Raw genomic sequence first — 14237 nt, forward strand, 5'->3', positions numbered from 1 at the left:
TTTCCAGACACTATGCAGCTTTGATTTAATGTTTTTTTTTTTTTTTTTTAAACTTAATTGCTTTTAAAATGCAGAGCCCACGAGCATGAATTCCACTGGAGAAACGCATGACTAAAATTGAATTTGTGTTTGTACATCCAGAACAACGCATTGACACGGCTCCTAAATCCTGCCTGCGCTGTGGTGCGAACACACGCAAAAAAAAAAAAAAAAAAAAAAAAAAAAAAAAATCTCTGTGCTGAAAATCAATGACACGGTGAGAGAGAGAGAGAGAGAGAGAGAGAGAGAGAGAGCGCGAGAGGGAGTGAGAGAGAGAGAAAGTGGGCGGTGTTTGGTGAACGAGGAGGAGGAGACAGCTCCCGGTACGCTCGCGCTCTCAGGCATCTCCGTGTGTTTTTTTTTTATACCGTCAGTTCTACTAGAGCAGTGTCGGGGTACTACCGGAGTGCCCGGGGCCGTGGACTTATTTTACCCCCGGGTTTCGGAATTGGACACCAACTATCCCAGGTAGGTCCCGCGCGGACGGTTCACGCGCTCACGGGTTTGGACGAAAACACAAAGGCTGTAAAATAAATATTAAAAAAAGTCAGTTTTCGGTGTTCGTGGTCGCTTTTGGGTCGTGGGGAGAGCTTCTGTGGGAGCAGAAAAGACAAAGCTCCGTGGGGGTTTTGGCAGTTCTGTTGACGCCGCTAATTGCTTTTTAAATTGGCGGAGCTCGGCGGATAATGGTTGGCGGTGTCCCATCTGCTGCGGTGACAACTCTCCAATGTTTAATCCGATTAGAAGACGGATCAGCAATTTGATAAAATGAACAGTGTCCAGTCCATCCACAGCAGCGGCTCCGACCAACGCTTTTATGTTTTTGTTGACACTGGGGCAAATGTTGCGCCATAACGCCAGTCCTGTCAATAAAAGTGCTTTATCCCACTTCATTCTCTTCTTCTTGTACTTTTAAAGACGCTCCTCTCTTCTTGCCCTCTTTCCGTTCCATGAATGTGTGTCTTAAATTGCTCTTTTCTCTCTGGCTTTGCTTTCAGATGATGTACTTCTTTCTGCTACCTGTCGTGGCTCTCTTGCTGAGCAGAGAAACAGTGGTCTCCGGTAACAGTAACGACAAATGGCTGAGCACCGGGGCTCAATACACTAAGGACAGATCCTGGAACAGATTCAGAGATGTGAGTTTCACTGGAGAGGGGGTGCACAACATCTAGCCAAAAGGGACAATATAATTAGCTTTACTATATGTGTGTGTGTGTGTGTGTGGTGAGGGTGGTGTGCACACTACGCCCTTGATACACCCTGTGAGTACTTGAGTACTTGCCAGTAGGCATAATCCACCTTGTAGCAGCTCAGCAGGTTCAAACGCACTTTGAAAGAGGAGCACAAATAACATTACACTTTTGCATTTTATGGAAAAGTCTTTATTTCGTTTTCACCCTGAATGGCTTGCTTTTTCGTTTCCGTAACAACATGAACTACATTGTCTGTCGTGTGTCATGTAAAGGTGGTTCAAGTCACTTTAAAGCAGTATTTTTCAACCTTGGGGTCCAGACCCCATGTAGGGTTGCCTGGAATTCAAATGGAGTCGCCTGAAATTGCTAGTAATTGATTAAAAATAAATAAATAAATAAATAAAAATAGATGGTGAGCTGAGAGAGACAATCATAATACATAAAAGACATGACAAACTGTGAAGCTGAAACTGAAGCACTGTGGTACTGTTTATCTTTCAAATGTTCATTGTGGTCAGTTTCAGATGCTGCAGCTCTTTCATAATTCATAGTTTGAGTTATTGTTTGTTCAGTATTAATTGTCAGCCTTGTAAATCCAAGCTGGACAGACTGTACATATCCTGACCAAGGAATATCAAATTCTCACTTTGTGCAGTAATCTACACCTGGCTTTTCCACCTCCGTCCATAGTAATATACATAATATAGACTAAATGTCATCTAAAATTAACGTTTATTTGCAACATAGTATAAAAAACTATTACATGATCAAAAACAAATTAATTTTTAGCAAAAAAATGTCTCAGTTTTGAATGTCTGGGGTCACTAGAAATTTGTGATGTTAAAATGGGGTCACAAGTCAAAAAAGGTTGGGAATCACTGCTTTAAAGTCTAACCACCACCATCAGACCCTGACTGACACAGCAGCACCGTAATGTGGGTCTGATTATTGTAAAGTAAGCATTACACTGATGTCTACCTATGGCAACCTCTCTCTGACACAGCATCAGTCGATTGGAAGCTTTAAAAGGTTTGTGGTATGGCTCCATCACATCATTTATCAGAGATACTGTTTGACAGCATTTAAAATGAGAACTGTGTCTCATCATCATACTATACTGTAACCAAAGACACCAGTTTCCATCACAGATATTCCCAGTCTTGTATAATTTATAAATGCAGCATACATATGTGATTAATGAATAATAAGTGAATTCTAGAACCAGGAACGAAGTCAGCTTCGATTATAATGAACTCTTCTTTTCTGTGTGGGTATTTTCCCAATAACAAACAGTGCCAAATGATGTTGTTACTGTTGGAAAGTGCATCAGCTCCACCTCTGTGCATCCATCTGTCCATGATGTCTAACTGGATTAGGATACCTCTGAAGCTCCTTTAATTTATTTAGGAAGTAAGACCAAGACTTAACAGTTGGAAATGATTAGTTTTGTTTTTTGGCCTGTGAACAGCAATGATGGACTGATACTTTAGTTTAACCAGAACCTCCGGTTTTCACTCTGATGCTGGGGATTAGGGCCAGAAGATCATGTAGGATCACAATCCACAATCTGAAGCACAAGTTTTCATGTCAGATATAGGTGGGTTACACCAAAACTAGTTTTTCTTTAGATTTCTTTGGTTTCTGGAGGTTGTGTATGTGTCAACATTTTGGTGGTATTTCATTGTAAAAATAGAGTGTCAATTTAACTCTTAAAAAGTTGAATTTAACTCTGTTTCAGATAACATTTGGTCCCATTCAAAAGTAGAGTAAAATTTACTCTATGGCCAGTGTCAAATTTTCAGAGTTAATTCTACTCAATTCAGTGTCAAAATTAACAATGAAATGTGTAAAAATATTTAACACTGTAAAGAGTAATATGATTACACTTTATAGAGTTGTTTGTACTCCAAATTTAGTTTAAAAATGACTCTATAATGCAGTGGTTCTCAACCTTTTTTTTGGCTCGTGACCCCATTTTAACATCACTAATTCCTGCCAAACCCAGACATTTAGAACAGACTTTGTCTTTTTTTTTTTTTTTTTGCCAAAATTAGTTTGTTTTTGATAGTGTAATAGTTTTCTATACTATGTTGCAAATAAACGTTAATTTTAGACAACATTTAGTCTATATAATGTATATTATTATGGATGGAGGCAGAAAAGTCAGGTTTAGATTACTGCACAAAGTGAGAATTTGATTTTCCTTGGTCAGGATATGTACAGTCAGTCCAGCTTGGATTTACAAGGCTGACAATTAATACTGAACAAACAAGAACTCAAACTATGAATTAGGGCTGTGCAATTAATCGAAATTCAATTACGATTTCGATTATTAGACACAACGATTACAAGAATTATGTAATCGAGAAAAAACGATTATTAATTTTGAGTTGTTTTAATTCACGCACACACAAGCTACCATGAGCTGCTCTGCCCCGCCCCCCTCTAAGCTACTGCTGCCTGCTAGCCGGCAGGTCCACCCCAAGAGGAAACTTGTATACCTAGCGGTCTGGACAAATGGCAGGAGAATCACAGCAGAAGTGCTTGGTAAACAAAAAAGGCAAGTCAAATTCAATTGTATGGAATCACTTTGGGTTTGATGAAGAAGATGAAGAGCAAAAACACATCACGTGCAAAAAGTGTTTCGTAGTTGTGTCCGCACCGACTGCTAACACAACAAACCTTTGTAACCATCTAAAGTTTAACCACCGCCACCGTTATCATAATCTTATGAAAAACTAAAACACATAAAAACAACTTCGTCCGCAATGCAATCTTCAGTTTCCGAATCTCTTTACGCTGCAACTCCCATATTAACCTAACCCTAACCCGTATAACCCTAACGTACGTATTCTAGATGGCTGATGCATACAGAAGGCCTGAACTGAAACCTTACGGCACGCCACTGAATTTATTATGTTTCATACTACATTGAACATACTTGAATTTATAATTTGCACTTTACGTGAGTTATTTTTTATTTTTTTTAAAATTGCCACAGTTCTATGGCAAGTCTATAGCAGTTTAATTACAGTGCACTATTTATTTACAAAAGGAAACATACTTGAATTTACAGTACACTTATTTGCATTCAAAGATTTTTTTGGTTCGTACAAAAGTGAACATACTTTGCTTTAGTGGTTAAAAGCTTTATTTATGTTTAAAGAGTATATTTTACATTGTTTTGCAAGAAAAAAATAAACAACTTTAAGGTTAACAAATAATCGTTTTTAATAATCGTGATTTCAATTATTGCTAAAATAATCGTGATTATTTTTTTTTCTATAATCGAGCAGCCCTACTATGAATTATGAAAGAACTGCAGCATCTGAAACTGACCACAATGAACATTTGAAAGATAAACAGTACCACAGTGCTTCAGTTTCAGCTTCACAGTTTGTCATGTCTTTTATGTATTATGATTGTTTCTCTCAACTCACCATAATTTTTATTATTAGTAAGTTGGGTTTTTTTTTATTTTATCAATTACTAGAAATTTCAGGTGACCCCATTTGAATTCCAGGTGACCCTGCGTGGGGTCCCCAAGGTTGAAAAACACTACTATAATATTTTAATATTTATTTCTCTGCAGTGTTATTTTCATCATCAGTTTGCACCCTATGCCAATATTGAAACAATGTTGAACTGCAGGGGTTCCCAAGGTGGGGGTCATGAAGGGCATAAGTTTGCTCTATTGGTTTCATTCACCCTAAGACAATGCTTTTATTTTGGAAGAGCAAAATCCTCCTCACTTGTAATACTATTATAGATTCATAGCAGCAATCAGGTATGCCTACAGGTTTGACTAATGGTGTCACATTAATAAAAAAATAAACATAAACAGGCCAATAAACATTGTAAAACAGACATATTAACCTAAATAAACATTAACACCACCCCCCCTTGAACCCCTGCACATAAAATAGAACGCAATGAGTAAAATGTTCAGTGCCCACAATGCAATACGGCAGACTGGCACTAATCATCACTCTGTAGAGTTGAATTTTACACTGCATCTGTGCAGAACTTTACTCTGACTTTTAACTCTACTGTAAGAGCTGGTTTACTTTCCATAGAGCTATATATACTCTATCTAGGTTAAAACAGTTTGACTCTGAAATATGGAGACTGCATTTTTTTACTGTGTAGAAACTCATCATTTTGCTTAATTTTTGAACAACATCATTACAGTATTATATAAATATCTAGGTGATAAGCGTTATTCACATTTTCCTAGCGGCAGTGTTTCCATTAATTGTCTAGATTTGTCCAAATTTATAGTAAATCAAAGCTTTTTCACAGTAGCATGATTCATCAGTATTTGTGTAAATCAGACTCACTTTATGTCGGAGTTCAAAGGCTGGACACAGTTCACAGAATTATGGTAACTGTTCATTATTTTTTCAGCAGCAGCGAAACAATATGCTACACAAAGTCTGCAGCTTAACATGACAGACACAAACACAGTTAACTATCACTATAAACTCAAAGACCTTGAGACTTGTGTTAGTCACGTTGACACTCCAAACCCATAGGTCAGTGCAAAGCTCTGTAAAATCCCATAATTACGCTGAACTAAACTAAAAGAGGCCATTTAAAATCAATGTGAGCTGAGCAGGAGTTTTGACAGTCCTGTTATTTAGTTTTTAATAACATCTTTGCACAGTCCCTCTTGAAAAGTAGATCGTATGCCAAATTAAGATCGATCACCATTGTGAGATCGCCAAGTCCTACTGGGGACAGCCATTTTGATTCGCTTAAACCACTTTTTTTTGGCTGTCTGCTAACATTTCCTCCTGAGGTTTCAGTAGACAGTGGGCTAACTTTGGCCTTATTAGCGCCTCCCCTGCATGGCATACTGGAACCATGATGTGAGACCAAGTATTAGTCATGTCTCTATACACATGGATAGAGTTCTATTACCTGCAGTGTGTGTGTGTGTGTGTGTGTGTGTGTGTGTGTGTGTGTGTGTGTGTGAAAGAGAAATACTGCCCACTCTTTAATTCTCTCTGTGGTCTCCTGTGCAAATTAAATTCATTATCAGAAAACTGTCAGTGTAAGGTGGTGGGAGAAGAAGAGCGAGGGGAAACGACATGATGGGAGGGATGACAGAGAGGCAAAAGGTTGTGACATTTATGTTTAATATTTCAGAAAAGCTTATAAGCACATGCAGGAGCTGCTCTGTGTTTGTGTGTTTGTTTTCTGTCCTGTCAAATACACAAACCTGCTGATTTTAATTTGTTTTCTGCAACACTGGCTGCCTTTTGTCCCACATTGCTACTTTATTTCTCCATCCTGTCTGTAATTTCAGTAGACCTTTTTCTGTTACCAAATAATATCACAGATAACAAACCCCCCCATGAATTGGGAAAATTGGCTTCGACTCGAACCAACTGCTACCAGCAAAACAATTTTTCTTAACAGTGTAAATTTTGCGATTAGGTAATCTCTGATCTCTGCAGACTTAGTTATCAGGCGCATTTGGTTGTAGTCTAACACGTGTCATTGTTTGCCTTCTGTGTGTTTCCTGAACATGTGATGTGCAGCAGCACTTTTTAACGTTCCTTCACATCTCACATCTCACTGTCACTCAGTCAATCTTAACCCTGGCCCTCAGACTTCTAATAAGTCATGAACTCCACATCTTTCCTCAGTGCTCTAGTCTCTCCTCTCTCTCTCTCTGTCTCCGGAGCAGTGAATGACCCTGTGCTTCCTCAGCCATAGCCTTCTCCAGCTTCCCCTCCTCCCTCTCCCTTTGCCCTCACTCATGACTCCTTCTTTCTGCTGTTCTCCTCTGTCTGCCATGTTTCACTCTGCATCCCTGTTGATGAGCCACTTGCTCTCTCCTGCATTATGTATGAGCGTCCATTTGTTGGCAAGGGAGCTAGTGTAGTAGTTTAATAGTCAAAGTTGAGGTGGGTTTTCTTGAGAACATGGGAAAATGGGATTTGATTTAGATTTAGACTTCTGCACAAGTCAGATTCCTAATAACTCATTCCTAATATTCTGGAATACAGGTGTTATGCAGAGGTTGAGCCAGACATTTTTATTGTCCATCATTTTGACGGACAGGCTCGTAAAAATTCCGTCATAACACATTATTATCTGTCATTTCAAATGTAATTTTTAATGATAATGAGACATATTTAGTAGTATTTAATGTTCAAAAACATCTCAATGTAGCAGTAACAGTAGTTGCTGCTGGCTGATAAACATTGTCAGTATTACTTGCATGTCCTTCATCCTCCACCACATCAGTCTCTTTTTTCACTGCGTTTATCAATGCCATCACATTTACTGGGCTTTTTAAAATAACTAAGGAGACTTGGCTGTCTTGACATTTTGTGCTTGCAAAGTAGCAGATAATTTTGGCTGAAGTCAGCTAAACAATGACACAAGACTTGACAATGACTGATTAATATGCACACTGGCACCAACTGGACAGGGGGTGAACTACAGGTGAACTAATGGTGAGTCATCTGACAGAAGTAACGGTGTTGTATTCAGCATTGTTGTGAATGGTGGCGCTGCAGGGATCTATACAGCCGCTGCAGGGTTCTATACAGCCGCTGTAGGGTTCTATACAGACGCTGTAGGGTTCTATACAGCCGCTGTAGGGTTCTATACAGACGCTGTAGGGTTCTATACTGACGCTGTAGGGTTCTATACAGCCGCTGTAGGGTTCTATACAGACGCTGTAGGGTTCTATACTGACGCTGTAGGGTTATATACAGATGCTGTAGGATTATATACAGGCGCTGTAGGGTTATACACAGACGTTGTAGGGTTATACACAGACGCTGTAGGGTTATATACAGATGCTGTAGGGTTATACACAGACGCTGTAGGGTTATATACATTCGCTGTATGGTTATATACAGGCACTGTAGGGTTATATACAGACGCTGTAAGGTTATACACAGACGCTGTAGGGTTATATACAGATGCTGTAGGGTTATACAGACGCTGTAGGATTATATACAGACGCTGTAGGGTTATATACAGACGCTGTAGGGTTATATACAGGCACTGTAGGGTTATATACAGACGCTTTAAGGTTATATACAGGCGCTGTAGGGTTATATACAGACGCTGTAGTGTTATATACAGGCACTGTAGGGTTATACACAGGTACTGTAGGGTTATATACAGACACTTTAAGGTTATATAAAGGCGCTGTAGGGTTATATACAGACGCGTTAAGGTTATATACAGGCGCTGTAGTGTTATATACAGGCACTGTAGTGTTATATACAGGCACTGTAGGGTTATATACAGACGCGTTAAGGTTATATACAGGCGCTGTAGGGTTATATACAGGCACTGTAGTGTTATATACAGGTGCTGTAGGGTTATATACAGGCGCTGTAGTGTTATATACAGGCACTGTAGGGTTATATACAGGCGCTGTAGTGTTATATACAGGCACTGTAGGGTTATATACGGCGGTGTAGTGTTATATACAGGCACTGTAGTGTTATATACAGGCGCTGTATTGTTATATACAGGCGCTGTAGGGTTATATACAGACACTTTGAGGTTATATACAGGCGCTGTAGTGTTATATACAGGCACTGTAGTGTTATATACAGGCACTGCAGGGTTATACACAGGTACTGTAGGGTTGTATACAGGTAGGATACTGTTATGGACTGTTTGATGCCTTGTTAAGAGACAGACAGAGCAGCGATCCTGTGAGCAGGTTGTGTTCAGTGCTGTGTGAAAACCTTCTTTGGTAGATTACCCTCAGTATTTTAATCTGTCAAAGTGACGGACGGCCTTCAGAATTTTCCATCATCTTTAAAAAAAAAAAAGTGTGTCAATGACAGAATACTTTCAGTTATCACGACCTCTGGTGTTATGTAATGATCTGTTATGTGGAGTATTTTTATTTTTGTTGTGGATATCTAGGTCTAACATTTGATTAGGAAATAGATGTGGATCTGTTTCCTTTCTTTCTTGTAACCAAAACAGATGTTTCTACCAGAATGACTTCCATTTTTATTTTATTTCATTTTTTCTTTTGCATATAAGTCCAATTAATACACATTTGTTTATTTGCTGCTCTCTGTTCAACTGTGTTTTTGTTTCAGACCGGGTCAGTTTTATTGTGAGCCTGCAGCTGGCTGGTGTTTTTGGCTACATAAGAGTATTCTGATCAGGACAAAAGTGAATATGAGGGCTCCAGCTGGAACCATGTTAAAAGCAGCGGTACTGAGAACAGAAGACCTTGATAACCAATCCAAATCTGGTTACAGCAGCCTGCAGGGTTGGAGCAAGGGAGCGTGGATGTGCAACTACACTGATTTCAGACGGTGTTGAGGCTTTCAAGCCCGTACACTCTTGTGGGTCTGATTCTTTCATCAACACAGCTGTTCTGAAAGGATGGCCATTGCATATACTTATGCATAAAGCACTGTGTAGATTTAAGATAAAGGACAGTGGCGAGGTTTTTCTAAGGTGTTCTACTAGGCACAATTTAAGGTAATTATAGTTCTCCTTCAAATTATGTCCGTAATTACTTCACCTCATTCACCTTAAATGTCAGATCTAAATTACATGTAATTTCTGTAATGAATAGATATTATACTGTATGATAAAATGACACAGAGCTCTTTTAAATATTGAGTTATTTGTTTCATGATTGAAGACTAGTTGAAAATTGAATGTCTAACAGGCCGTGCAACTATAATTTGAGATGGTCCTGGTGTTATTATCATTTATCATCAGTGTATTATTTGTGGATTTAACTTGCACAAAGAAAATGTTTTATGTTTTTTGTTTTTTTGTTTTTTTAGCTAAGTGTGAGCATTTATGTTTGAGAGCCAGACTATGAGGGTAGTTTGATCTGTATTGATAGTGTTTAACTCATAATGACCCAGTGTAACTTTTGTGGCATGAATTTTTCTCTCTATTTAACCTTTCCTAAGCGATTTATCACCATTTATTATAGTATTATCCTCTGAATTTTGCCTTTTTTCCTGTGAAAATCATCTGTTTTCTTGTTTAATTGACTGATTATGAAGATGTTCATAAAAGGTCAGAGTAAAGTCAAAGGTTATTGTATCAAAACAGAAAAAACTGAAGTAAAGGTGACTTTTTCAGCAAAATATAGCATTAACTGAACATAAACCCAGTGTCTCCATCCACTGTTTTGCTGGTTACGGGTTTTACTGGTGAATCAATGTTATAGAAGATGACAGTGTTTCCACATTAGTCTCTGAACATCCAAATGGGTCATATCTGATGACCGTGAAAAGGTGACAAACTGCATTTTACATCAATTATTTATACGCATTGCTAGGATTAGTGGATCAACAGTTTAGATCAGTAGATGCTTTTGGTCGACAGTGGATGTTTGGGTCTTTATGGGTTAAAGAAGAAGTCACTGGCAGAGATAAAGTATCTGTGAGATCTCAGCTGTGTGTGTGTTGCTGCTGATCTACAGTCTTTGTGGTCTTCTCTTCATACGTTTAAGGCGTGGTATTACAACCCAATGTTTAGACGATATCTACAAAAATTAGTCAAAAAAAAAAACTGTCAACGTGTGATTAGAACTGTATCCCTATTTACAAGGGTGGAATTAGAAGTATGCGAACATTTCAGTGATGTGGCATTTGCTCTTCATTATCGACCTGTAAACCTATCTAACTCATTCTTATTTTGTTGAACTCTTTTGAAAGGGTGCTTTTATTGCTGGTTTTCTTCAGTAAACATTCATCCATCCATCATCTGAACCCACTTTATCCTCACTAGGGTCGCGGGGGTCACTGGAGCCTGTTCACCCTGGATGAGTCGCTAGTTTATCGCAGGGCTGATATATAAGGACAAACAACCAATCACTCTCACATTCACACCTATGGGCAATTTAGATTAACCAGTTAACCTATCAGTGCATGTCTTTGGATGGTGGGAGGGAGCCGGAGTACCCATAGAGAACCCACACAAACATGGGGAGAACATATGAACTCCACACAGAAAGGTCCCTTCAGTAAACGTATAAGATGTTATTTGTTCATTGCTTCTCATCTTGTTGTATCTCGCCCTGTCTTGTCCTCCCTGTCCTCTAGTCTGTCTTGTCAGAGTCATTAGTTGCTTTTCCATTGGACCTCTTTGCAAAACTTTACTGATATTTACTAAATGTTGAAAAAACAGAAGTGTGTAATGTTGGTTTTTCTATTAAATGACAAATGCGATGATTTGTTCATTTATTATCGTGGGATGACACGAGAAGTCACTTTATAAACATAGCAACGAGCATAAAGATCGTGTTGATTTACAGATATATTAATTATTATTATATCTTACCCCTCTATCCCATGCTAAATTAAAAAATGATTCAGTTTCCTGGTGTGTCCGCACATACTGCGCCATGTCTCTTTTAAAACTTTTCTTCTTCGCTTGTTGTAACGTCCGTCAACATCCGTTTTTTTTTTTTTTTTTTATTCACGTGACTGTAGTTGCAGAAAAAGGTCTTTCCATTGCAGTTTTGTGTCATATACCAATTCCACAACATCCCAAAAACCACCTCTTGTCAGCACAAAAAACTTTAAATCAAAAAATGAGAGATTTGGATTTTCATTTTTCCATTAGGTAAATTTTTATGGGCAAGTCATATTCGCGCAATTTGGGGGTCAGTGGAAAAGCGACTACTGTCTATAAATGACAGAAGAGCTGTCATTACTCACAGGAAGACCCGCCTTTATTCTCAAGAGGTGCAAACCATGTTTTCACTCTTCTAAACCTATTGTTTGTTTCTCCTAAAAGTTGATTTCTTATCCCATCCTTCTTCCCCTGTCTTTGTTTCTTGCTCATATCCTGTCATCCTCAACTGTTACTACTAGCATTTCAGTGAAATTTGTGAGGGCCATTGGTTGTGTGTGTGCGCTGCACATTTCTCATAATAGTAGTGTAGAGGCTTGGTGTTTCCAGCTGTCTACTCACCTGGTGGTAATTTTGAAGACTGTGGGAAGTTACAAATCTTGTATGTGGTAGTGTGGTTGAATTGTGTTATTTTGCAGCCTGTCTCTGCTCAGTCTCATAGTGAGAATTAAGTGTTGTCATCTTTTATCAGCAGTATTCTGTTTTCCAAGACGACAGTCTCTGCGGGGCTGCCAGTCACAGACCCCCGCTGTCTGTCCTTATCAAAACAGGAGGAACGAGTGTGCGTGCGTGCGTGTGTTTGCAACAATTTCTGAATTATGTGTTTTTAAGGCATGGAACCATCTGCACTGACACTATTATTTCTGGTCCAAAGCTGGTGGGTCTGCTGCTTATGTCTTATTGCATCCCCCCCTCCGCTGCATTTATGGAGGAGAGGATTGTGCTGACCATGCAATAGTCTTTCAGCCTGCCTCACTGTGAACACATTCACACCTGGGAGATTCCCCCACATCCAAATTAAAGGTTTGTCCTGTGGTACATCTCCTTCTATGGGTTGTGTGTATGTATGTATGTATTCTGAAAGAAGGGGGGAAGGGCTGGGTGCACTTAAGAGGAGCAGCATCAGCAAGGCAGACCCCGGAGTCACCTTCATCTGCCTCACAAACAGATGCACAAACCTTCAGAATGAATGCCTCCCAGCATACATACAGTATTCCAGTCAGTTAAACCAAGACTTGGCTGAACCTGTCATTCTGTCTTATCTATCCTCTGCTCCATCCTCCGTTTCTCTTTCTCCTCTTAAGCTGCCTTATACTTTTCCTTTATACCTTTTATCATTTCTTCTCTCCGGGCTCTTCCCTCTCTTCTTTTATACTCAACTAATTCCTGATGAAACTGTGCCCTTCAAAATAAACCTTCCCAGCATGCTTTTGCTCTTTTTGCTCTTTTTGCCCCTTTTATCCTTTTCTTTTTCCACGCTCGCTCTCTGCATGTGTGTTTCTCACTCTGAGCTATTGATTTCAAATGAGAAAATGCTGATTGTAATCTCTCCACTGGAGAACTGCTGTTGTGTGTGTAGTGAGGGATAAGTTTAGAACATCCTTAGCTGCCAGTGCAATATGTCTGTGTCATGATGGAAAAATTTCATGTCTCCCACTAGCTGCTGTTTGTGTGTAAATGCACAAATATGTAAACACACACATCCTCCCATACACCCTGAGGCCCTCGCAGAGATCGATCAGTAAATTTACAGGGCCTGGTAACCCTGATTGGAGCCTTGATATAATCAATAAGTGTGTTAATAGATAGGAAGACATATACACGCATGCACACAAGGGAGGAGGACAATTCGGTCACAGGCGACGCAAAGGTCACTGTCCCTTAAGACCAGTAAGAATAGGTTGTAAGAGGGGTGTGTGCTGGTGAGTAAAACGGTGAGATAGACAAAATGATGGCGCTGAAGGATTGCCAGTGTAATTTTAGGCTGGCAATACGACAGAGGAAATGGAAAAAAAAAAAAAAAGATGGTGAGAAAAGAGAGGAAGAGGAGGAGCTTTAATGTGAAGCCATCAAACTGTGAGCAGAACAGATGGACAGAGGATGGAGGAATGGGAAAAATGTGGAATCCATCATCAGCACAACATGTGTGCGTTTGTGTGTCTCAGTCAGCTTTGTCATGGCAGCCTCTCCAAATGCCTCTTTCTCTCTCTCTCTCTCACTCTCTCTGTCTCTCTCTCTCTGTCTCTGAGGGGATTGTCTCTCTGTTGGTCATTTTGGCGCTGATATGAAGCTTTCCCACTAAGCTGTTGATTCTTTTGAAGACATGCTTTCTGATATGCTCTTTTTGTCTAAAGATTTACCAAGACTGAAAACCAACCATTGGACCGCTGGAAAATACCTGCTGTACTTCACTACTCTTTTCAGATTGAGTAATATTCAGTGTGTAGTGTAATTCACACATTTAGAGTACTACTGTTATAATAGAGTAACAAACTTTGTAATAATTTAGTTTGTACATTCTTTTCAGGAGATTAAAATGTCCAAACTAATTACTGCTCAAGCATATTTAGTATTGACAACCATTTTCAATGATTTAAAAAAAAAAATCAAATAGCCTAAAAA

The 14237-nt window shown here is 39.2% G+C and overlaps 1 protein-coding gene across 2 annotated transcripts in view; it reads left to right on the forward strand.

Moving 5' to 3' along the window:
• The first annotated feature begins 373 nt into the window (after positions 1-373).
• Positions 374-14237, forward strand: part of spock1 (SPARC (osteonectin), cwcv and kazal like domains proteoglycan 1) — a 133006-nt gene continuing 119142 nt past the window's right edge. The window contains exons 1-2 of one of the 2 annotated variants that reach the window (XM_030145283.1): positions 374-507; positions 1038-1175. In XM_030145283.1, the coding sequence (XP_030001143.1) occupies positions 1038-1175 (138 nt within the window). In that variant the 5' untranslated portion in view covers positions 374-507. The remainder of the gene's footprint in view (positions 508-1037; positions 1176-14237) is intronic. The other variant, XM_030145282.1, reaches the window with a different exon arrangement.

This window comes from Sphaeramia orbicularis, chromosome 10 (assembly GCF_902148855.1).
Source record: "Sphaeramia orbicularis chromosome 10, fSphaOr1.1, whole genome shotgun sequence".
In the NCBI taxonomy this organism is placed as follows: Eukaryota; Metazoa; Chordata; class Actinopteri; order Kurtiformes; family Apogonidae; genus Sphaeramia; species Sphaeramia orbicularis.